The 25,613-nt window shown below is 47.1% G+C and overlaps 1 protein-coding gene across 2 annotated transcripts; it reads left to right on the forward strand.

Moving 5' to 3' along the window:
- Positions 1-1,544: 1,544 nt before the first annotated feature.
- CALM1 (calmodulin 1) lies at positions 1,545-12,233 on the forward strand. 2 transcript variants are annotated; one of them, XM_007094966.3, is made up of 6 exons: positions 1,545-1,765; positions 4,551-4,581; positions 5,499-5,642; positions 7,807-7,913; positions 8,343-8,478; positions 8,661-12,233. In XM_007094966.3, the coding sequence occupies exons 1-6, from the start codon at positions 1,763-1,765 to the stop codon at positions 8,687-8,689; spliced, it is 450 nt and encodes a 149-aa protein (XP_007095028.1). In that variant the 5' UTR covers positions 1,545-1,762; the 3' UTR covers positions 8,690-12,233. The 2 variants fall into 2 exon arrangements, with proteins under 2 accessions (XP_007095028.1, XP_042846296.1); XM_042990362.1 differs by lacking the exon at positions 1,545-1,765 and adding an exon at positions 4,078-4,101.
- Positions 12,234-25,613: the final 13,380 nt, after the last annotated feature.

Raw genomic sequence — 25,613 nt, forward strand, 5'->3', positions numbered from 1 at the left:
ATCATGGCCTGAGCTGAAGTCAAAGGCTTAACTGACTGAGCCACCCAAGCACCCTGCTGTAGGCTCTTTGAACAGCAGGTTCACCCTCTCTGCAGCATTTCAAAAGGAACACCTGGTAGAACAGTTCACAAGAGGTTATCCCAGAAGTCTTGTGGCATCTGCAATGTGCCTGAACATTTTTCATTTTTAAAAAATATCTTTCTGCAAATTTTGTCAGAGCCAGACACAAACATAACCATGGGAAGCCTTTTCTAGCAGAGTTTGTCAATTACACACTTTGTATTCTCTGATTAAGTAAGCAAATGATAAATTGGAACTGTTGCCCAGGCCCTGTAAACAAAAGATCAAATTTTGTCTTCTGCCTTGGCAAGAAAACTAACTGCAGCATTTTGTCAAGATTTTTACAAGTGCTGATTTCAAATTAATTAACTGAAATTGTCCTTTTTCTAGTTTACAGAAAAATTGAAAACATTAGTAAATTTAAAGATAAAATATTTTTAAGAAAGGAACATAATCAAGATTGTACATTAAAATATTATCCAACTGCACTGTAGAGTCAATTTGCTGTTTGTTCCAGCTCTAACCTAGGAGATTCTAAGTGCCTATTTTCTCCCCTTCTTTGCTTTTATGGATTTATGAATAAAGGTCTGAGCCTTCTCAGGACCAGGAAAATTTTAAAAATGTATCACAGCATGGGTTTTAAGGTCTATGGAAGATTCACAGGTACATTAATTTCAGTAAGACTGGAGCCAGGATGAACAATATTTTCCATAGGAAAAAAAAAAACAGTAAAGGGAGAGATATTATTCAGGCATACAAAAAATATTCAGTGGAAACGTGAAAACATTAAAAGAAGACTGGCTAAGCATATGAGCATGACACAGATTTAGCAACTAAGCATACATCATTTGTTTCAGAAACTGCTTCACTTTTTTTAAAAGAAAAAAAAAATCTGACCAATTTCTTGCGCGAGGAAAACTGCCATGACCCTTCCAGACCCTCCCCAAGGCAGCTGAGGTGTGCAGTCAATTCCTCTGTCCCCAGCTCCCCACGGCCGGCCGCCCCTTGCCCCAGGACCTCCTGAAGCTCCCCGAACGGAGGGTGACCAGCTGGGGACCCAGGGGCGCAAGGCCAGGGTGACCTGGTTGCTCCCGACAAGCTATAAAAGATGCGAGGCGGGGGGGAGGGGTGTCCCACAGGTGGAGGTGGAGGTGGGGCTGGGGCGAGAGGCAGACAGCTTCTCAAGTCCTGGGCTGTCCCAAGTCGGGGCTACGCAAACACTCCGCCCTTGAGCGTCCCCAGATGTCAGTCTCTGGATACCACCCCTCACCTGCCTCTGCCCCTGCCCCGCGACCTTGCGCCTCTCTCCAAACCCTACGAGTCCCGGGCCCCAGCCTCGGCCCGCGGCCGGCGCGCGGGTGCAGCGAGAGGCGGGGCGCGGTAGGGGCGGGGCCAAGCGGGCAAGGCCCGGCCTCTCGCAGGGCCGCTCGGCGCGAGGCAACCGCGGTCGTGGCGGAGGGATACGGATCTCCATATATATACCGCAGGGAGCAGGCTCGCACTTCGGCAGTGGTGCTGAGAGCCTCGAGGGCGCGGCGCCGTTACTCGCAGTCGGGTGGCGGCAGCGGCACAGCGCTGAGCGCACCCCGCGCCTTAGCAGCAGCAGCAGCAGCAGCAGCAGCGGAGGCACCCCCGCCGTCACAGCCTCTGCGCTGGTGCAGCCACCCTCGCTCCCTCTGCTCTTCCTCCCTTCGCTCGCACCATGGTAGGTCGGGAGTGGTCAACGGCGGCATAGCAGCTCTCTGCCCATGATTTCTTCCCAAATTTTTAGTTCAGCCCCCCCTTTTGGTGGAGGGGAGGTCCTTTTTTCCGGGTGTTACGCAGCAACTGCGGTTAAGAAGGGCGCATTTCGGATTTGCATGTCGCTTTCCTCGGCCAGGGTTTCTTATTAAATATTGGTCCCTCTTGGAGCTGGACTTGGCTGTGGGCTGTGCGCGGGCAGGGGCTCTGGCCGCAGCAGCACCGGGGCCTTCCGCATCCACCTCCTCTCCCCAGCCCCGCACCACTGCATCCAGCGCGCCGCACCCGGGCTTCCCGCAGCGCTGCGCCTGGGCCGGGGCCCGGGGTGGGGGGGGGGCGGGGGAGCCGGGCGGGGCCGGGCACTCTATACCCCCACCCCCCTCCGCCTTCAGCCCGGGGCACGGAGGCGGCGGGTCGGGAGGGCTGCAGAGAATGAATGGGCCCACGCTAGCCGGTGGCGCACATTGCTCGGGCCGGGGCGTGGGGGGCGCCGTCCGCGTCTACCTCCTCCCCCACCCCGCGACCCTGCTGCGCGTTCTGGCCCAGCCGCTTTCCCTCCTCCCTCCCGGGGGGCGCGGCGCGGGCGTGGGCTGGGAAGGAAGGAGCCGGGGAAGGGTGGGGTGGGGGCAGGAAGGCGAGGGGTGGGGGGCGGAGAGGGCGGAAGCGGCGGGCCGGCAGCACTGCGCCCGGGCGGGGCCCTGCGGTGTGGCCGGGCTCGTGTCTCCCTGTTTCGCACCCCTGCAGCCCCCCCACCCAGTGCAGTAGTGAAGGCGTGCGTGATCCTCAGTACATCGGGAGGTCCCTTCCCGCGGGAGGCGCTCGGCTCGTGCTAATTGGGGCGGGGGGGGGCGGGGGAGGAGGGAGCTGGCGCGCGGCTCGGTTTCCATTAGAGACGCAAAGTTTCTGCTTCAGGAGGAGGCGGCGGCGCGGCGGGCTCGCCGCCTGGGGGAGCAGAAGCGGGTGGGAGGCGCGGGGCGGGCTTGGCCCCCTCTCGCCGCGCGGTCCCGTAGCGGGGGTGGGAGTGGGGGTGGCCCTGGTCTGGGAGGGGCGGTGTCTCCGCCCTGGGGCCCCCTCGCTCCTCCGCACCCCGCCTGCTCGCGGGGCACGCACCCCTGCCTGGCCCCTAGCCACTTTGCAGTCCGCAGGGAGATGCCCTCCACGTTTCCGCTTTCTCTGCGGCCTCTAGATTGCCAGATGCGCCTGTGCGCCTCGCCGGGTGTGTTTTCTACAGCCCCCTTCCTCCCTTGGGCGGGCAGGGCTGACATCACTCTCCGCGTTTTCTGGCTTGGCGGGGTGGGGAGGTTCAGGGCACCTTTGCCCCTAGGCCAAAGCGATTTGGGGGCGGGTATTTCTTTGTGGAGTAAGGCTGATGATGGATCTCAGAAACCTCTCCAAGAGAGTTTTGCGGTGAGGTGGGACTGTGCTCCCCCAATAAGGTGACAGCTTCTCTTGCGAGGTGTGGCACCGCTTCCTGTTGTACAAAGACAGATGTCCTGACGTTACATAAATCATCGGGTCTCCTTCTTTCGATGTAAAGAAAACCATCTTCCGGTGACTGGGGTAGAAAGGAAGGAAGACCCAATTCTAATTTGAAAAAATAAGTTCCCCCCCCAAATAAATAAATTGGAACGTTCTTATTGGGAAAGTTTTCATTTAAGAGTTCGAGTAAACATGACTTGGTTAGCTTTCTGTTAGAACTTACTTTGTAACTGGCTTCACTAGGTGGTGTCTTTCATTAAAATAAAAATACATATTAGCTCTCCTTGCATTCTCAAATTCCTCTGGCTGGAGGCACAGGTTCCGTGTTGCAGAGATCAGACAATACAAGTGAGAAGTACCTTCATGGCCATTACCACCTCAAGTAAAGTGTGTTTATTATGAGCAGCTCTTGGTAGATTGGTAGAGTAAATATTCTCTGGCAAAGTTAATAGCTACTTCTTTTCCAGAAAAGAGAAGGTGTAGTCTTACAATTGTTGTGTACTTTATGTGTACTTAACGTTTGCAGTTTTGTAACAGCTCAGTTGTAGGATGGTTCCATTTTTTTCCTGGCTTCTTCGTCAAAGATAATTTGAGGGCATCAGCCATAATAAATGGTAGGCTTTTAAGACATAACTGCCTAATTTAAACAGAAAGCATTTATTACACGGAAATCAAGTTAGGTGGGGTAACCCATTGCCGTAAATTTATTTTTTTCCACTTCATTGTGTCTCATAAAATAGATCTAAAAGCCTCTTAATCCACTCCAATGCCATTACGTAACGCCTATTCGGAGATTTTGGAGCTCCCGCAGCAATGCGCAAGGTGCGCTAAAAGCCTGCCCCTCGACGCGATCCTGGCTGTGGTGACAGCAGCCTCAGACTGGGATCCTTGGATGGAAGGGGGGACTGCGGTGTCCCTGGCGCAGTAGGTGGCGCTCTTCTTTCTCAGAGCTTGTGGCTGCGTCCTATGCGGTGTGGCCTTTTGCCGCTAGAGGTGCCATTTTTCAAATTATGAACTGACCCTTCCTTAGGGAGACCTCAGCACATTGCCTTAGGCCCAGCCAAGAAAACCTGAAGTACAGTGTTGTCACTTCTTTGTCACCGTTTGTTTTTAAAATGGGTTTCATTTAAGGGCAGTGCTACCGTTTGGGGATGGTTGTCTTTTTTTTTTTTTTTTTTTTAAGGTCAATATTAAAAGTATAATTGGGAAAACTATGTTGCCCTCAGTCAACTCTTGTGCATTGAGTTATAACCTCTTCTTTCTTTATCTAGGCTGATCAGCTGACCGAAGAGCAGATTGCTGGTAAGTTGCTGACTTCAGGGGGTTCCAGTAGACCAGAACTAGGCACGACTGTGTGGGTGGCTTCTCTGACCCTTCCCCCCCAATAATCTGAGCAGTTTTCTAAGAATTGATTTAAATGGAAACAATATGCAGAGATATTTAGGTCAGGAGTGAATTCCTTGCCAGTGTTTCAGAGGCAACGTGGAAGGAAGTGGAGGTGGGAATACTTGTTCCGCCCTGGAGTGTTTGACTGAACGTCCTGGTGTTCAGGGCTCCGCACGTAATGAGATGGCGCTGAGCCTGCTCCTCGCAAATGGAGTTTAGCATTCTTATGCCACGGGGCTTTTAGTAATTCACCGTGAAGGCTTGGGCTTGCTGTTTGAAAATAAATGGGAAAATGAGTGTTAGGACTACTATAATTATTGGAAAGGGAGTTAGTTTAGATTCTAGCTTTTAGTGTTCCTTGGAGGACTTTTTTTGAGGATGATTCTGTTCAGGAAGCTAGGAATACGCCTTTGAGATGTTAAGTGCCATGTAGAGAGAACAGCCTGGTTACCTGGGACTGTACATTTCTAGGAACCGCTTCATGTTGTTATGAAACCAGGAGTTCTTATGGCTGTAGAAATTTAACAGGAAGGGGCCTGAAGGGAACTTGCTGACCAATCTTCACTTGTCAGATTGGATTGAGGGCTAACTTAAGTGTGTTTAAGCTTAGTTTTCTTGAAAAACGTGAGAATACTATGGTTTTGCTTTATGGACTGCTGAATGGAGGCCAGTCCAATAGGACTGTTGTGGTCTTTATTTTAGCAGATAAAGACCAGGCAGTTTCTGATAATTCCCAAACTTGGACGGTTTGCTTTGGCAAGCCCAAGGAAAGTGTGTGCTGTGCCTGGGTTGGATAAAGACGTTCATTCTAAAGGGTACGCTTTTGTTTTCAGAGTTCAAGGAAGCTTTCTCCCTATTTGACAAAGATGGCGATGGTACCATCACAACAAAGGAACTTGGAACCGTCATGAGGTCACTGGGTCAGAACCCAACAGAAGCCGAATTGCAGGATATGATCAACGAGGTGGATGCTGACGGTGAGGGCTTAGACCTATGAATGAGTGCCAGCGTTGTGTAATGCAAGTTCAGACATGTCACAAGATTGTCTTTCAGGTCCCCAGAGCAAAGCACATGCACCGCAGTGGTTGCCTTACAGCCGTTGACAAGGAAAATAGAAGATTATGGGCCTGCCTTTGGCTGTGCTCACTGTCTAGAACATTTCCTGGATCAGATCGCTGATTTGTTCTTTTCTACTTGCCGTGACCTACAGCTCAATCTTTTATCAACTGGCCCATGAGTCTGCACTGAGTCCTGTGGGGGAAGTAAAAAAAAAAAAAAAAAAAAAAATAGCTATAGACCTTTTAAAAGAGCTTACTGTCTGTCTCTCGAGGAGTGGGAAGTGAAGGTGGGTAAAGAGCACTCTTAGAATTGAGTACAGGCGTGAGCTGTGGATGTGTTTGTGCCAGAGAATTTTGAAGATCACGTGAAGCTTGGAGAGATGGGGTGCTTGGTGACTGTACGGAGTAGATTTATAGAATCTACTAGAAGAAGAAGATAAATAAGGTGCAGAGCAAGAAGGAACAAGCAGTAACCCCCGTAACAGTTGGTCACCAATTGGTCATCCATTTCTCTGGACTCTAGAAGAGTGGAGAGTAGACCTTATCTTGCTCACTTCCATCAGTAAACAATTTCTGAGCATTACCCTCTTGAAAAAAAAAAAAAGAAACCATGTGTTTGTGGAAACCATATATACATGTACTGTATAACATTGTAGAACATGGGTAATTTTTCAAAAGATGAGCCAAGAATAAACAGTTTGGATCTAGACTCTTTTCTAGATGATTGGCTTGGTGTAGTAGCCATTTAAACAAATGTGGTATCCTAAGGTGATAAAGTAGAGTTAAACTTGTCTGATCACATTTAGAAGCAGGGGTTTGGGGCGAGCTCTTTAACAAGTGGTTTCAGCCCATTTGGGCTACTTCAGAAAGAGTTTTCATCCATATTAGTGTTGTTTTGGAAAGGATATAGCTCATAATTCTCTTGCGTTTGATTGCTAAGGCCATCTGGGAACATGGAGTGGCTGCCTCCCGTTTCATGTGAAGCCTGGGAAACTGCTTAGGGACTCGCAACTGGCAAAGTGTCTTGGGCCCTTAGATTGTATGGAACAAGGAGAGAGAAGTTGTCTGGGGCTACAGAATCTAACACTTTGCGATGAATACGTGTAATGCCTGAGGACGTCTTCTCTGCATGGCTAGGAGGTGGCACTTCAAATAATTTTTGTCTTGCGTGAATGTCATTGATGCTTTAAAATTTTGGAGGCCAAAATGACTTAAAGGGGTCTTTGAATTACTATTTTGATTTAAAGGTACTTGCTTGTGAAAATGAGTACTTAACCTAAACCTAAGGCTTTTTTCCTCTAGTTTTGTTTCCATTTAATGCAAGTTACCCTGTTAATCTGGTGGCTCGTCTCTGGAGGTGGTTCACGTAACTCTTCGTTTTAGAGGGGAAGTTGTTGGGAATACTGGCTGTAGAACAGATTCTTCTGACACTGTTTCCTAAATGTTTACGGTTCTGAGCTATGAAAACACTTCTGAGCCTTGCCCTTAACGGGAAACAAACAAAGATACGGAATTGGAGAGAAAAAGATCAGTTGACTTATAATGTGGTTGAGAAACACTTTCTGGAGAAGACTTTGTGATGGTTTATGGTCTGTGGCATAACAAAGTCAGTTTTTCCCCTCCCGTAATTCTTTTCTTCTGTGAGAACGTTTGGTTGTATTGGCAGGCCAGTTCTGGGCCTTTCCCAGCATCACCGGCCAAGGCAGAGTTAGGTCGGAGTGGTCATCCTCACTCGGGGACAGCGCTCTCCAAAGCCTCTCTCAGGAATGGAAGGGAGCTGTGCTCTTTCTCTCGATCTGTACACCCCCCCATTAGTGGTCAAGAGGCCACGTGTGCACTTTCCTTTGCATCGTTAAATGATATCCTGGGCACCGATTGCTAGTTTGAATTACCATGAATCATGTGAAATTACCCTGCAGTGTTTAAACAGTTTAGACTTATAAATGGTTTTACCTAATAAAATAATTTACCAGTTTGTGCCAGTGAGGCTTCAACCATTCCGTAAAGTGCTTTTAAGATTATCACTGCCAGGTAGCATTACTGGAGCATTTCTTTTATGTGAGCTTTTGTTTTTTAATTTAAGGTAATGGCACCATTGACTTCCCAGAATTTTTGACTATGATGGCTAGAAAAATGAAAGATACAGACAGTGAAGAAGAAATTCGCGAGGCATTCCGAGTCTTTGACAAGGTAATCCTGCATCTGTGTTGCAGACGGTACTTACATATGGCTTTTTTTTTTTTTTTTCCCCCGATCGTTTCTAAATGCTCTGACAATCTGTTCCCTAGTTAGCACACTTAAAGCTAATTGCCGGGCCCTGTTATCTCACTTTCAAATATCCTGACTTCTGCAGCCATCTTATTGGGTGAGAGTAAGCATAGTAAGTAGTGGCGAGTTCTGAGCCAAGTTCTTGGTTGTCACTTTCAGTTGGTTAGCTTTTGCAAAGCCCCTGCATTCTCTGGGTTCGCTGAGTGTACGCACGTAGTCGGTAAGCGGGGAGAGGGGGCCGGACCGGAGATGTGCAGGCTGTATGCAGAAGCGGCAGTACTGGGAGAGGGGATGATGAAGTCACAGACCCGCTTAGCTGCCGCCGTCAGTAACAAGGCTCCACGTTCACAGGATGGCAACGGTTACATCAGTGCGGCAGAACTACGTCACGTCATGACAAACTTAGGAGAAAAACTAACAGATGAAGAAGTAGATGAAATGATCAGAGAAGCAGATATCGATGGAGACGGGCAAGTCAACTATGAAGGTAAAACACTACAATTTCCTTAGCTTAGTTTTGAATAGACTTCCCTTTGGTGTCTGTAAACAAGCTAACTGCTTCACTAGACAGGGGTTTTTTTGGTTTGTTTTTAATGCAGAAGAGAGCTGACGTGTTCATGAAAGCTACTTTTGAAGATAACCAAAAGCTATGATTATTTGTCTTTTCAGAATTCGTACAGATGATGACTGCAAAGTGAAGACCTACTTTCAACTCCTTTTTTCCCCCCTCTAGAAGAATCAAATTGAATCTTTTACTTACCTCTTGCAAAAAAAAAAAAAAAAAAAAAAGTTCATTTACTCATTCTGTTTCTATATAGCAAAACTGAATGTCAAAAGTACCTTCTGTCCACACACACAAAATCTGCATGTATTGGTTGGTGGTCCTGTCCCCTAAAGATGAAGCGCTACACATCAGTTTTACGATATAAATACTTGTACTACCTTAACGATAAGGAAGCACTTAGTGGACTCCTTGCAGTTCCATTTGCTAATGATTACTACACTGTTTGGGCTGGCCAGTTTTTCATGCATGCAGCTTGACGATTGAGCACAGTCAGGCCTTTGTATTAAAAACGAAAAATGAAAAAACAAATTTAAAAAAACCTGTTTCAGATGGGTTCTAGTTCAATTTGTTAGTATAAATTGTCATAGCGGGTTTACTGAAAACAAACCTTTAAAATTGGTTTACCTCAGGATGCTGTGCAGAAAAATGGGTGAAGGATAGATAGACCGTCTAGACGCAGCCCCACAGAGCAGGACGGCCCCCTTTACTTCGTGCGCCCCCACCTGCGGTGACAGTGACCCATCCTGCCGGCATCCTGTGCGTGTTGGTTTAGCGTTGTCCGCGTTGTACCAGAGAGCGAGATGGGTGTCGGGCTGTCACCATTCACACAAATTTTTAAAAAGAAACCTTTACCAAGGGAGCATCTTTGGACTCTCTGTTTTTAAAACCTCCTGAACCTGACTTGGAGCCAGCAGAGGTAGGCTGTGGCTGTGGACTCTTCAGCACAACCATCAACATTGCTGTTCAAGAAATTACAATTTAACGTCCATTCCAAGTTGTAAATGCTAGTCTTTTTTTTTTTTTTCCAATAAAAAGACCATTAACTTAAAGTGGTGTTAAATGCTTTGTAAAGCTGAGATCTAAATGGGGACAAGGCAGTTGGAGGAGAGGTTTAACCATTTAACGCCCACAGCCCAGAATCGGGCTTCTCGCCCTCCCGACATCCCAGCTCCGACCTCTGAGCATGAGACCTTGCCTAAAGCCGGGCAGATAGCAATTGCTTCGTCCTGTCCATAGGCATGTAGGTCTACTTGTATTTTCACTGGGGGGAGGTGGGGAGTGAAGGCCAGGAGCTTCATGATTATTCAGGCAGCGGAGCTCTTAAGGAAGGAAAAAAACCCACTTTTTCTCAAGCATGTACTTCGGGGTTCTCAGTCGTGCTGCCGATTACCTGTTTTATGTAACTACTTGAGACCATCTGTGCAAGAGACATGGTTTTGTGTGTCTGTAATTCAATCCTCGCTGGGTGGTAGGAGCACGAGGTCCCTTCTTAGCCCGTCTTCGTGCCTAAAAGACACTACCGGTCACCTTTGATTGATGACTTTTAATTTATACTACTTTCCTTAGCCTCCTTTTCTTTTCTATTTTTTTGTTTTGTTTTGTTTTCCTGCAGTGGACTTGACACTTTGCTTTCTTTCTCCCAAGTAGTCCCCAGCCTGAAAGTAAACAACTCCAGCATGGAGTGGATTTTGTGTCTAATTATAAACCTGTAACCAAAACTGAGATGCTGACACTGGTCTTTGCGGTGGGATTGGTGTTCTCTAAAAGCCCCTTTAAAGACAGCATGCATTTAGTGTAGAACTCTTTTTCTGCAATGAAGGCTGGAGGTGCGTCTTTCAGGGTGTTAACTGGTCGTATCTTACCAGTAAGGAGATGGGGGTTTCAAGAATGTTCGTGGGCGGTTTTAATTTGCCTGGGACAGCAGCAGGCTGCCAGTGAGGCAGCGAGAAGCTCTTGGCAGCCAAATGGGTGCATTCGGGGCTGGTTTACAGAGACCCTTGGCTTCTCCCTCTCCTACTCCCTGTCTTTCTGGCATTTTGCAGCCTGTTAGATTTCCTGCCAGAGGGATAGGTCAGAGCCGTGGAGAGGAGCCCACCCATCTGCTGCTGGTCCTTAGACTGGGTGGTTGTAGAAGAGAAGGTGACTGAACTAGAGATGGCTTTCAGAGTTCCCTGAATCTGGAAGGAGCACCTGAGAACACCTTAGAGGTTCTTCTGGTGAGACAGTGAGGACCGAGGGCTCCTGGACGTTTCTTGCAGGGAGGCCAAGTGTTGACCCATCGCGGGCCTGTGTTCAGTGGCCTCTCAGCGTCAAAGAGGGATGGGGGTGATTTAACTTGTTTTCAAAACTTTGCCTTCTGTCTTAACTCTTTCGTCAAGTCTTTTTCTAGAAGCTGGGTGGGCTCCATTTAAGCGGTCCCACAGTCCTTCGTGAAAGACCGTTCGTGAAGTCAGAGTCTTACATGGCCAGCATCCTGGATGGGAAGTGAAGCCTTGCCCCCAGGGAGTGCTGAGTTCAGCCTGGCGTCGAGGGGCAGCCCAGTCCGCTGTAGCCTTTTTTTTCCCCTCTGGCTTTTGAGGGGATGACCAGCCCAGATTGGGCATTTGCAGGCTGCACGAGTTTGTGAGAGGAAATAGCTGGATGTGGGGGTCCGTCCCCCTAACGTTGGTTAGCACCTTCCTGTAAACTCTTGCCCCTACTTCTAACTGCTCTATAAATATATACATATATTTATATATATAAAGTGACTAGTTTAACTGGCATCCCGCTTGAGCCTGAGACTTGCCATAAAAAAACTGCTGAGTACTTGGCAAACACTTTCATAGTTTTGTTCTCCATCTGTTTGGGGTAGGTGTTAAGCAAGGCAAATGCATCTCGATGTTTCAGATGGGCTTTTGATGCACTGTTGCCAAGAAAGGCTTTTTTTCTGATTTTTAGACAAATGAATTTTTGCACACTTTAATTGGTGTCTTTCGGCAACACATTGAAAATTAGCTACTGTACATATTTTTATATTCTCTTTATAAATGCATGTCTGACTGTACTTCTAACCTGTATCGTAACGAGTGGCTGTCCAGTAGGCCTCCCTAAGTGCCACCGTGGCACATCAGAGTAGCAGCATATTATTGGCCCCTCAGCATACTGGGAACTTCCTCCTAAACCAAGAATGTAAATTTGGTCAAGGGTCTGCTCTTGTTTCATTCAATTATTTTAAACCTTTGAACTAATACTGTATATCCTAAATACATTATCCTTTTGGCAGTGACTAGGATTCCACGAATGTGTCTTAACCCGTCCCTTCAGCCGGCAGTTTACGATTTCCTTTTTTTTTTTAAAATCCCCTGAAGTTGTCTTCTAGGAGACAGAAATCCTTTGCGGTCTGTATCCCTCGAGTAAGAAGGTAGTGGCGTGGGTGGGGTGTGTGTTCTTTCTCCAGCCCTTCTACTGTTCGTTACACACGTCTGTAGCAAAAGATGGCCGTAGTTGTGTTACTGGAGTTAACCCTTCACCATGGCGATTTGAAAAGGAGATGTACTTGAATGTTTCTGTAAATCTTGAGATAAACTGTTTGGAGATTTAACCACCTCTCTGATGGGGGACCAACTCTATGGAAATTGTAAATAAGTTTTATTTATAAACCTGGCACTGTATTCAATAAACATTTCTGCAGCCTTTCATCTCTAACTGCGAACTGTGTAGGTTTTTAGCTTGTGTAGCCTCCGATCCCTTTTGCTTAACGGGCGAGGTACACCTGCCCTCAGATGTTATTCCACCCAGGCTCTAGGACAGTGGGTGAGCATGAGGGGCCAGAAACACCACAGACACATCCCACTATAGCCTTACTCTAGTTTTAAGTTCAAGTGATAATAGCTGACATTTGAACTCAATCTTGTGGCCTATCACTGTATCCGTGCTTGCTTTATGCAGAAAATTCACACCACGAAAAGGTTCATTTCCCTTTAACCTCAGCGTTAATTCCAAGTTTCTTGAGGAACTGTGTGAAGAAATACACTTTACAAATGGGACGGGAATTTTATACCTAAGCCCATGTTACTTCTGCCCGCGTCAAGAGCAGGGCGGCCAAGGAAACGGGGTGGGATGCAACTTTACAGCCTTGGAGTTGAAACCTTCCCCTGTTCCGATCCTGTTCAGACCCTGGTCCTAGGCAAAGTTCTCTAGCAGGAAAGTCCACCTGTTTTCCTGAAAGATCTTTTCCAGGTTGCTTTGCCCGTTTCCTTCTGCACAGAATCGGTGAGAGAGCCAAAAAGAAGGGGAAAGGTCACAGGGGAAGCCCCTGCTTTGGTCAGAAGGCTTGAGACCCGCTTCCAGGGAGCATTTGGCCCCTTCTGTATACAGGAGCTGAACTAAAGGATGTGGACACCACTGTGGAGACAGAGCCCCTCTGCCTGACACTTTAGGCCTGGCTCTTTGTTTTTGGTTCTTTCCCTCTGGAGCTGTGGACAGGTGCTTCCCTTCTCTCGGCCCCAGTTTCCTCCTTGGTAAAAGAAGATTTTTAGACTAGGTGGCTTTCTAGGATTCTGGCCAACCCAGCTTGGCATCACTTGGTGTTTAAATTGAAATAGCAGCCTAAGGGGTGGGAGGCAGAATGGTGTGGGCGTGCTATACGCTTTGAGGTGACAATTGGGATTTTTAAAGTGTCAGCAGCTCCATATTGGCAGTGGAGTGAGGGGTAAGCTTGCTGTTCAGACTGATGTCAGGTGGGGCACCTGGGTGGCTCAGGTGAGAATTCGACTCTTGATTTTGGCTCAGGTCATGATCTCCTGGTTCATGAGATGGAGCCATGTCGGGTTCTGCGCTGACAGCATGGAGACTGCTTGGGATTCTCTCTCTGCCCCTCTCCCCCACTCACGCTATCTCGCTCTCTCTCAAAATAAACATACATATGAAGACTGTGATGTAATATTGGAACGTGGGTCAGAGAAACTGATCATTAAGTGACTTCCATCCTCCTCCCGGGATGGAAATAGGAAGCTGTCTGCCTGCAAGAGATTCAGTCCAAGTGGCAACGTCATCTGGATTTTCAGCAGCTTTGGTTCAGGAAACACACACACACACACACACACACACACACACACGCACATTTCCGATTTGAGCTGAACTTCCCCGGGCACTGGGGGCTGGAGCACCCAGTGACTCAAGATGCCTTAGAAGGAAATAAAACTTGAAAGTTTTTTTATAGCTTGGAGTTTCTCTCTCACTGCCCTCCACCCTCTGCCAGGGAGCAGGAGGCGTTAGCTGACTCCAGAACCCCACGGGAGAGCAGATGAGGCCAGAGGAGCCGGCCGGCTTTCCCGCCTCTCCCATTGACAATCCCTGAACTTGAGTTAAAAAAAAAAAAAAAAAAAAAAAAAAAAGGTGGCAGTTTTCTTCAGAAGAATTATGTTCTGCCTCTGTGTCAGCAACCTTTGGAGAGAGTATGTATGTATTTACACAGATATTATTAGAAATGTCTCATTTGAAAGTTTTATTTTCACTTACAGAGATGAAGGGGAAAAATCTGGAGGTACTTCCACTAAGAAGATAATTTCTTAAATTTTGTGTTATCATCTTTCTATCCTCGTGGTATGTAAACATGTGCAGTTTGCTAATAATTTTTTTTAATGTTTTATTTCATTTTTTGAGAGAGAGAACGCGAGCAGGGGAGGGGCAGAGAGAGGGAGACAGAATCTGAAGCAGGCTCCAGGCTCTGAGCTGTCAGCACAGAGCCCAACGCGGGGCTCGAACCCACAAACCACAGAGTATGACCTGAGTCCAAGTCAGCCGCTTAACCGACAGCCACCCAGACACCCCTACGGTTTGCTTTTAAACTAATTTACTTCCCCTTGTTGGGTCTTACTATATACCCTCAGGCTGTGACTTTCTTTTTTAATTACCGTGTTTTAGAGTAAAAGATTTTTTTTCCCCCACAGAGATTGGTACCAGAGGCAAGATTTGAGATAATGGATTATAAAAAGAAAATGGGAAATAAATGAAGAAATAATTATAAACTAATACTTTAGTTAAAAGGACTAGATCAGGGGCACCTGGGTGGCTCAGTCAGTTGAGCATGTGATTTCGGCTCAGGACATGATCTCATGGTTCGTTGATTCAAGCCCCACGTCAGGCTCTGTGCTGACAGCTCGGAGCCTGGAGCCTGCTTCGGATTCTGTGTCTCCCTCTCTATCTGCCCCTCCCCCATTCACACTCTGTCTCTCTCTCTCAAAAATGAATAAATGTAAAAAAATAAAAATAAAAAAAGGACTAGATCATACATTGTAGGTCAAACTCTCAGTGCAAATATCAATATCTGGTGATTCTCAAACTTTTGGGAATACTTGACCATGACAAGAAGCTTGTTACCTCAACAGGCAGCCAGTCCCATTTTTACAAAAGTATGTCTGTGATTCTAAAAGAAATGTTTATTGTAGAAAATCTGTGATCTCAAATGACCCCACTGCTATGTAAAATATACTTAATGCTTAGTATTACCTTCCAGAATTTTTTCTCACCATATGGATGCAGAGAGACAATGGACAAAATTGGATCTGTAGGTACGGTTTTGTTTTTTTTTTTGAATTAAGCATAATATTCTTTATTATATACAGTTACATATTGTGTATATTATATACATATATAATCTTTTTATTATGCTTTTTCTTGATCTATAATTCATGTGCCATAAAATTCACCCTTTTCATAGTGGTTTTTAATATATTCACAAATTGTGCAGCCATCAATATTATCTAATTTTAGAGCATTTTCATTAACCTGAAAAGCAGCCCTTAGCAGTCACTCCCTATTCTCTCTTACCCCTACCCCTGGCAACCATGAACCTACTTTGTGTGTCTACAGATTTACCTATTCTGGACATTTCATGTAAATGGAATCATGTATTCATAATTTTTTCTCCTCTCTTTTTTACTTTTTATGCTGAACATTCCTCCATATACTTCAATTCTTAGATACAATTTTTAGGAGCTGACTACATGAGTATGGCCTACTTTCGTTAACGATCCCCTAGTAAAGGCCATTGGGCACATTCCATTTTGAGCAGCTCTAAGTGTGAGAACATTCTTAATAGGTTGACCTCTTCCTTTCAGCTTCTCCTCGTTGATTCCATGTCAGCCTGGTGGAGCAACCACTGGACATCTAATCCTGTTTCTACGCTGTAGACCTTTGGTCTTTTCCACTTCCACACAGCCCTCCTCAAATCTTCAGGCTTGGGGCGCCTGGGTGGCTCTGTCGGTATGACTCTTGACTTCGGCTCAGGTCACGATCTCATGGTTCATGAGTTCAAGCCCTGTGTTGGGCTCCGTGCTCACAGCGTGGAGCCTGCTTAGGATTCTCTCTTTCTCGCTCTCTGCCCCTCCGCCTCCTCTCTTCCTCTCTTCTCTCTCAAAAAAAAATATTACAAAAACTCTTCAGTCCTCGTATTTACTTTTTGTTGTTGCTCTTTTTAAGACTGCTCTGAGCTGGGGCACCTGGGTGGCTCAGTTGGTTAAACATCCAACTTCAGCTCAGGTCGTGGTCTCACGGTCTGTGAGTTCGAGCCCCGTATCGGGCTCCGTGCTGACAGCTCAGAGCCTGGAGCCTGCTTCGGATTCTGTGTCTCCCTCTCTCTCTGCCCCTCCCCTGCTCATGCTCTGTCTCTATCTGTCTCAAAAATAAATAAAAACAAAAAAAAAATTAAAAAAAAAAGACTGCTCTGAGAGTAATCAACAAAATACAGTGAAATTCACTCGGATTCTGTATTCAGACAGACTTCTGCATTCAAATCTTGCCTTCCCAAGCCATACAATTTGGCAGGTGACAGCTTGGTGCCTTAGTAGCCTCAAGGCGGTTGCAAGAGTGAGATTACAGAAATCCTCTGGCACGGCTGCAAGCACCTTGAAGGTGCTTAAACGCTTTCTTCTTCCACGAGGTATGAATTCTGTTACCGCAGAAGAAAACGAGGCCACGTTTCCAGTTTCCTTTGTTTGATCCAGCTCCTGTTGGCTCTTGGGAGTTGCCACTTCCTCTCTTTGTTCAAAGCACACAAACCTTCTGGTTAGTTAGCTTCTCATCCCTTTGGGAACCTGATGACAGATGCCAGTGTCTATTCTTCTGGTATCGGCTCCCCAGAGCTCACGGGCAGGCCTTCTGGACCCTCAGCGGGGCCAGACCTAAAGGCCTCTGTCAGTGTTCTCCCTAGGTGTGCCTGCATGGGAAGAGCTGTAGCATCTTTGGGCACTTGCAGGCTGGGCCTTCTCTGGAGAATGATCAAGGTCCCATTCTTGTTAAAGGTCCATCTTAATGGAAGCAATTGACCCCATGCGGGAGAGGGCAGTGGTTAAGCCCTCTCTTCCTTCTCAGGGAACATCTCATTACCTTCTGTCCCTGGCAGAGGACTACCTCTTCTTGCTCCTTCTCTTCTGGGACCCTGTGGTTCTATCAGAATTCTGACTGGTCCTTGAGAAATGCTCACTGCCCTCAGCTGGGAGCCCTACTCTCTAGGATGGCTGGACCTGGCCCAAACTTGTCTAACACCATGGAAAGTAAAGCCACCTGGTCGCATCCTGCCTCTTCTCTTCTCTGCCAAACTTGATCTTCACCTGGAACATGTCATATGACATGCCTTGGCTCCCAAGACCTGATTCCAACTCAGTGTCAGAGACACCTCCCCAAACCCCAGAAGTGGGCAATGACCCAATGGTCAGCTAAATCTTATGTGAGCACATCTTTTTTTGAAGGGTTCTGGAAGGAAATTCAGAGTCTGGACACAGCTGTTTAAACGGGGCAAATCCTTTAACTCAGCCTTGCCCATAACTGCTTAATCTTTCCATTCAGGCTGCCACCTGTAATCAGCAAGGAGTATATATACATATATATATATATATATACACACACACACACACACACATATATATGTATATACTTTTTTTTTTTTTTTGCTTGCTGGGAGAGCCAGCTGATTAAGGGAATGAGTAAGAGGGTTGTATTCTAATTATTTGTTCTCAGGTTTGATGCCTACAACGTTTAGAGCTCTGAATCAGAGGGCTTCTAAATATGGGAAGACTCAGTCTCTACCTTTTGAGGAGCTTTTGCAGGCTTTTCAAAGAAACAGTAACTACAACTACCAAGCAGCATGCCGATGAATAACATATACCAACTTGAATACATAAGAACTGATGCAGACATAGCATAACAATGTATAAAACAAAAATCGACAACGACAGGAATAACAAATCCATCATCATAGAGATTTTAGCATTCTTCTCCCAGTAATGAAGAAACCAGGCAGACAATAGCACATTTGAATTACACAATTCACAAGTTTGATCTTGCATATATGTAGAACATTTTATCCAGCAATTAGAGATTTCAGATTGCAAATACTAATTAGGTCTTAATAATAGTTATAAATTAATAAACTATTATATTATTATAATGTATACTTATAAATACAAATATATAAATAACTATTAATGTCAACAATAAAATTAATAAGGAAGATATTAAATAGAGAATTAAGATTGACTATATATTAGGTCATAAAGTAAATCTCAACAAACACTTTTTTTAACGCTTATTTATTTTTTTTCTTTGTTTTTTTGTTTTTGTTTTTGTTTTTTTAATTTTTTTTTAACGTTTATTAATTTTTGAGACAGAGAGAGACAGAGCATGAACGGGGGAGTGTCAGAGAGAGAGGGAGACACAGAATCTGAAACAGGCTCCAGGCTCTGAGCAGTCAGCACAGAGCCCGACGCCGGGCTCAAACTCACGGACCGCGAGATCGTGACCTGAGCCGAAGTCGGACACTTAACCGACGGAGCCACCCAGGCGCCCCTTTTTTTGTTTTTTTTTTAATTTTTAAATGTTTATTTAGTTTTGACAGAGAGAGAGAGACAGAGCACGAGTGGGGGAGGGGCAGAGAGAGACACAGAATCTGAAGCAGGCTCCAGGCTCTGAGCTGTCAGCACAGAGCCCGACACGGGGCTCGAACTCACAGACCGTGAGATCATGACCTGAGCCGAAGTCGGATGCTCCACCGACTGAGCCACCCAGATGCCCCAATGCTTATTTGTTTTTGAGAGAAAGCACAAGTGAGGGTGGAGCAGAGAGAGGGGGAGATAGGATCCAAAGCAGGCTCTGCACTGACAGCAGAGAGCCTGATGTAGGGCTCGAACTCAGGGACTGCGAGATCATGACCTGAGCTGAAGTCGGATGCTTAACCACCTGAGCCACCCAGGCACTGCCTCAATGGACATCTAAAAAAAAATCTTTCATATTGACTATGTTACAACAATGCAATGGATGAAAAATAACTTAAAAAAATACAACTTTAAAAATACGCATTTGTTTTGAAAATTAAAGTCCATTTCTAATAACACATGGGTCCAAAAAGAAATAATGAAAATCTAGAAAATATTTAGGACTGAATGAAAACAAAATTCTGCATTTCAAAGCTGTAGGATACAGCTTAGAAATGTATAGCATTAAAATAATTATAATAGAAAAGAAGAAAAGCCAAAAATAAATAAGGTAAATACGCAGCTTAAGTTAGAAAAAGAATAGAATAAGCCCAAGAGAACAGAAGGGAAGTATCAAAGATAACCACAGGTACAAAATACAAAACAAAACACAGAGCGGCGGTAGCGAAAAGAAGATCAACGAAGACATACAAAGATGGCTCTTTGAAAAGATTATTAGGAAGAGTATGGCAGTTTGTAAAAAACTAAAAATATAATTACCCTCTGATCTAGCAATCCCACTTCTGGGTATATAATCAAGAGAATTGAAAGCAGAGACTGAAATAGACATTTGTAAACTCATGCCCACAGCAGCATTATTGACAATAGCTGAAAGGTAGAAGCAACCCAAGTGTCCGTCAGTGGCTGGATGGATGAGCAAAATGTGGTGTAGACAGACAGTGGAATATTATTCAGTCTTAAAAAGGGAGGAAGTGCTGACACGTGCTAACACATAAATCAACCTTGAAGGCATTGTGCTAAGTGAAAGAAGCCACTCAAGAAAGGACATGAATCCACGTACATGAGGTCCCTAGAGTAATCAAATTCACAGAGACAGAAGGTAGAATTTCTAGGTGGTTGCCAGAGAGGGGAGAAGGGGGAATCCTTTGCTAAATGGGTCAAGTTCCAGTTTTGCAAGATAAAAAAGTTCTTTGGGGGCGCCTGGGTGGCTCCATCGGTTAAGCATCTGACATTTCAAGTCAGGTCATGATCTTACTTGAGTTCGTAAGTTCGAGCCCCACATCAGGCTCTGCTCTGACAATAGGAGCCTACTTGGGCTTCTTCATCTCTCTCTCTCTCTTTATGCCCCTCCCTCACGCTCTCTCTCTCAAAATAAATAAATACACTTAAAAAAAATTGTTTTTAAGTTCTTTGGAGACCGATGGTGGTGGTGGCTGTACAGCAATGTGAACGTACTTAATGTCACTTAACTGTACACTTAAAGATGGCTAAAATGGTAAATTTATGTTATGCATATTTTACCACAATTTTTTTTAAGTTAAAAACGTGGAGAGAACATTACAGAAAGACAATGTCATCCTGGAAGTTGCTTATATTGCAGATGATGTTTTGTCTTCTGTTTCTTTGATTTGATTTCCCCCCCTCTTACTTCACCATTAATATATTGTGTAATTATTATAGCTTAAATTTTTTTTAACATGTTTATTTATTTTTGAGAGACAGAGAGAGACAGAGCACCAGAAGGGGAGGGGCAGAGGGAGAGGGAGACACAGAATCTGAAGCAGGCTCCAGGCTCCAAGCTGTCAGCACAGAGCCCGATGTGGGGCTCGAACCCATGAACCGTGAGATCATGACCTGAGCCAAAGTCAGCTGCTTAACTGACTGAGCCACCCAGCTGCCCCTAGTATAGCTTTACAATAGAAGCTAATTCCTGGCATTTCAAGTAAAAAAAAATGCTAGAAATGTCAGGCAGTGCTTATGAAAAAAATGTTAGAAACAAAAATGGAGACATAACCACAAATGAAGCAGAGATTTTTAAAAAAAAAGCATATTATGAAACTTTGATGCCAGTAAATACGAAAACTTAGGTAAAAGAAACAATTCCTTAGAGAAGAGAACTGACTTAAGAAGAAGTAGAAAACTTAAAGCAAACTATTACCATTCAAGAACTCTAATCGGTAGTTAAAAATATATCTACCTGTAGCGAATATCTGTCAAATTGTGCCATTCTTCCCTCTGAGCAATGAGGTCTTTATCTCATCCCCTGGAATCTAAGTGGGCACTGTGACTATTTTGACCAATGGCACACAGTAGAAAGGATGTGCTCATGTCTGGGTCCATGCCTTAAGAAAACTGAATTTTTCCAATTCTGTCCTTGGAACATTCGGAAGGCCCTGAGACCCTCATGCTGGAGAGGCCACATGTAGATGTTGGGCCAAGCCTTCCTTCTGCTGTCCCTACCAAGGTGGCCAACGTGTAAGGCCATCTTGGACCCCCTAGACAGGGCGACTGGCCAGCTGAAAACCACTGAGTAACCTCAGTTGACCTCTGGCCACAATGCTTGTCCCTTCACTATAGGATGACTGGCTCCTTCTCAGCCTGTGGGTCTCAGCTTTGATGTTTCCTCTTCAAGAATCCTTCCCTAACCATCCTCTATAAGAGTCGACAAAACCCTGTCTCCATTAAGCAGTCACTTCCCATTCCCCCTTCCTCCAGCCCATGACCACCACTAATCTGTTCTAATTTATTGATCCAGGATATTTCATATAGACAGAATCACACAGTATGTGGCCTATTGCGTCTGGCTTCTTTCACTTAGCATTTGCTTTGAAGTTTCATCTACACTGTCACAGATTTCAGTGCTTTGTTCCTTTTTTATGGCTGAGTAATACTCCACTGTATAGTGAGACCACAATTTGAGCCAAGCTGGGCTGGGAACTTGGTTCTCTTGCCCCAAACTTCAGATTCCTGTCTCAAATAGTGAGAAGGGACACCTTATATCACACTTCTGTGGAAAGGTGAGGCACAGGCTCTCTGTGAAACCAACTCACCTGCCCAGCTTGCAGATACAAACCTTCATACAGCCATGCATACACATGCAGGGCAACCGGCAAGATAATGAATAGTTAGAGCCCTCTTTCCCTCCACCAACTAGAACACTCTCTTTCCTTCGCTGGAGCAGGGTTGGGAGTTAACCCTTCAACTGGAGACTCATCTGGGTCAGGGGTCCAGAGAGGATCTGAGATAACAAGAAGGTACTTGGGTGTTTGGGGCAGTGATTTTTTTTTTTTACCAGCAGGTAAGGATGTTTTAAAATATTTTAAGACTGTTAAGGCCACGATGTATGTGGCAGGTGAACCTCAAGGTCGCACACCTATGAACACCAGCACATCCGCAGACATGGACAAGGACACGCATCTTCACACCCATGCATGCACCCTGCCCAAAACCAGACTTCCTGACCTCCTGCAGTTAGTTTTCCTCGAGTGAGGCCAGAGCTGGGCTGACCCAGGCGGCACGCTGCCAGCTTGCTAATATTTCCCTCGGCTCTGGCCCGAGAAGCTTCAGGGAAAAACCCACTCACATCCTGAACTCTCACCTGCTCTGGGCGGGCTTTCAGGCTTCCTGGCCTGGGTGTCATGGCAAGTGGCCGCGGTTCCACCCTGCTCTTCCCTCTGCCAAACACGTTCGCAGGGAGAAAAACCCACCCTGCACAGGGTTTCTCCAGAGTCCTCCTTGGAAAGAGGCCTGCGGGATGGGCTGAGTCTGGTTTTCCTACCTTTTGGAGCTGGGATAACTCTAGGATAACTTGTTCAGGCTCTTCACTTACCAGGTGAAGAATTAGGTCCCAAATGTTGGAGGAGAACCAACCAAAGTCACACATGGAGAGGGTGGTGAGACCAGGGCAGAACCCAGGCCTTCTGATGACCCAAATACCACTTTCTACCCCAGCAAGAGACAGATGGTGATTCCCTGCCTGGGAGCACTTGTTACCTCCTGTCCAGTGCCCCCTCGGGAGAGATGGCTTGACTGGTCTGCTCTCTCCTTGAGTTCTGCCCCATGACCATCCTGAAGGCCTGCCTTGGACCAGCTCCCTTCAGGACTTCCCCATCCTGTGGCTCGCTCTCCTGTTTCCAGAAGTGAATGTGTTCTGGGACCGGCCAGATGACAAACATTCCCTCCCTGTAAGGAACTCCTTCGTGGGGTGTGTGTGTGTGGCCTTAGCTGGGTTGGAACTCAACCTTCCCGGCCGGGCACCCTCTCTGCGTGAGCCACAGGCAAGGCTCGCTCTAGATGAGCTGGGTGGTGGCCACGGATGCAGCAAGGCCTCGAGGACCCCTCGGGGGCATCCAGATTCTGACAGATGGGGAAGAGGTTCATGCACGCACAGAAAGCTCTGGATGCACCCTGAGGGGTTTGCAGTGGGGAGCCAGAGAGCCTGTGGTGCTGGCTGTTCCCCATTTACCCCAGGACCCCTCTCTGCTCAGCTCTGCCCAGGCTTGGTGCCCCGGAAGAGGGTGATCTGTCTCCACTGCACGAAGGGCTTCTGGTTGGGTGTAGCCAGAGGCCGGCACCATGGAGACTGAAGGGCGGAGGGGCGTGGGTCCCTGCTGGGTCGTGAGTCAGCAGGGACTGTGTCCCAGGGGCTGAGACGCCTGGCAGAGGGACACAGCTCTGTGGAACAGGCCTCTCTATAGCCCCCGCACCTTGTCCCCCTGTCCCGGCAGGCTTAGGGGCTGGTGCTGGGGAGGTGCTGCTGGGGGCAGGTGCTTAGCCCTGGGGAGCTTCAACATCCCACACTGGCTTCCTTAACTCTGTCCACACCTGCAAACAGTCCCAATCTCCCTGTGTGAGGAGGCCCTGTGTCCTGCGGGCACCCTGGCTGGGTTCACAACCCTGCGTGTCAGGACCAACAGTCGACAAGCACCAGTCTAGAAGATGAGGGAAAAACAGAAATGACAGTAATGGAGACTCTGGGGACTCAGGCTGGGAAATGACAAGCAAGAAGGAGGCTCACCCCCCAGAATAGTCTCCACTGAGCAGAATTCTGAGCACAGCTATCGCCCAGGCTCAACTGGGGGCCCTGGGGGACTGAGGCTGGAGAGCCACTGAACCACACAGTGAAGGGGACTGTCCTGGTTCCCAGCAGGAAGAAGCCAAGATAGCACTCCCCAAGCCCAGGCAGCCTGTGAGAGTGGCGGGGGGCGGGGCGGGTCCCCAAAGGTAGGGAGCTAGGGAGGCCCAGGCAAGCCTTCTTCTCCACCCCCACTCCCAGTCAGCCCACAGGGAATCGACCTGGGCCTCTAGCATGCCTGTGAACTTCTTGGACCTTGAGGGAATAGACCTGAGCCTTAGGGAGATGTGAGAGGGGGTGGGGTCAGCATGAGTATTAGTTCTGGGTCCAGCTTTCCCACTAATTAGTGACAGAACCCCAGGGGGCAGCTCCTTAGCACTGAGGCTACAGCTGTCCCCCTCCCACACCTGGACTCTGGGACTTTGATCCAAATCTACTTGAGAAGCTACCGAGAGCTGCCTCGGCTTCTCTAGAAAATTGGAGAGAACAAAGAAGCAAACTTACCAGTTACCATGGAAACCATCCAAAATTTAAAAGACTAAAAAAAACCAGTTTAATATCTCAAAAACCCTCTTGTTGGTTTGTGTGTGTGTGTGTGTGTGTGTGTGTGTGTGTGTCCCCTTTCAAAAACACACGCTCCCATACAAATCCACATTAGTCTGATGAGACAGGGGATGAGGACCAGAAAAGGATTCAGGATCTCTGGGGGCCGCGGCGTTCCCAGAATTAGTTTTAGGGTTTAAATTAAAACAGGAATAAACATTTGAAATGCAAAAGATCTAAATCCTCAGTCTCCACTCATGAAAAAGAGGTAAAAGCTCTTTGCTGGATTAAAAGGGAGAGAAGATGGGAGGGTGGGGGAGGGGGGCAGATGGCGCACACTGGTCCCCGGTGTCTGAGGGAAGGTGGGGAACCACTGCTCCCTCTGGGGCTCAGCCGTCCTTCCAGCACCCTGTCCCATCCCCCCTCTCTCTGCAGGGCCTGAGAAGTGAGGACCCCGAACTAGGCATCCCCCGTATTGCGTGGCGTTGGTGTGGGTGAGTGGGGACTGAGCTAACTTTCTATTTTGTGGAGGCCATTGGTTGTGCCACTGCCTAAATGCTGGATCCACTCTCGTGAACACGGGTCTCCCCTCCCAATGTGTCGTGCTGGCCCTGGGGACGCTGTCCTGGCGGGTCCCTTGCTGCAGAGTTCCCCACTGCTGGCAGGATGACTGTGTGGGTCATGCTGGCTGCCCTCCCCTGGGAACAGTGCCCTGAGTGCCCACAGGTAGCCACCCTCCTCGAGTCTCAGGCATGTGGCCTGTGGAGGACTCATCCCACCCCCAGTGCCCGGGAGAGGCCTGTCTGTCCACAGGGACAGGTTGGAGGACGAGCCAGGGGCATGTGATTAGATGCGGGCTTTGAGTTCTCCATCTTCCCCTCTGGACTTGAGCTGGGCAGCATAAATGTGCTGGAGGCCATCTCCAGCCCGTGAAAGGGAAAACCTACTTGCAGAAAGGAGCCAACACTGAGAGAGCAGCGCCGAGCCAAGAGGATGCTGGATTAAGCCTTACCTGAAGCCCACCCCCCACCCCCCAACCCCCCAACATTTCAACTGCCTGAACTGATACATTCCCTTTTTGTGCTTAAGCTAGTTTGAGTTGGTGTTTTCATCATCTGCTCCTAAAAAAGTTCTAGTTGGTACAGACTCTCAACCCCTCATCCTGGCATTAAGGCTCCTTGACATCTGTTTCTCTCCTCTTCTTTCTTCACCCCCCACACTCCCTGCTCTGCACTCCTCCACTCAGCACGCAGATCCAGTGGGCCTTTTCCAAACACAGTGCAGGCAATCCGCCCTCCAGGCTGCTTGCAACACTCTCCCCACCTGGAGAGCCTGCCCTACCTATCTCAGTACTAAGTAGGTAGCACTTAGTACAATCTGAGTGCTTAGCACTAAATTGTACTTAGACACACAGGCAGATTGGATTTCTACTAATTGCTAAGTACTACTTGTCTAAGTATCCACTTGTC

Source organism: Panthera tigris, chromosome B3 (genome assembly GCF_018350195.1).
Source record: "Panthera tigris isolate Pti1 chromosome B3, P.tigris_Pti1_mat1.1, whole genome shotgun sequence".
In the NCBI taxonomy this organism is placed as follows: Eukaryota; Metazoa; Chordata; class Mammalia; order Carnivora; family Felidae; genus Panthera; species Panthera tigris.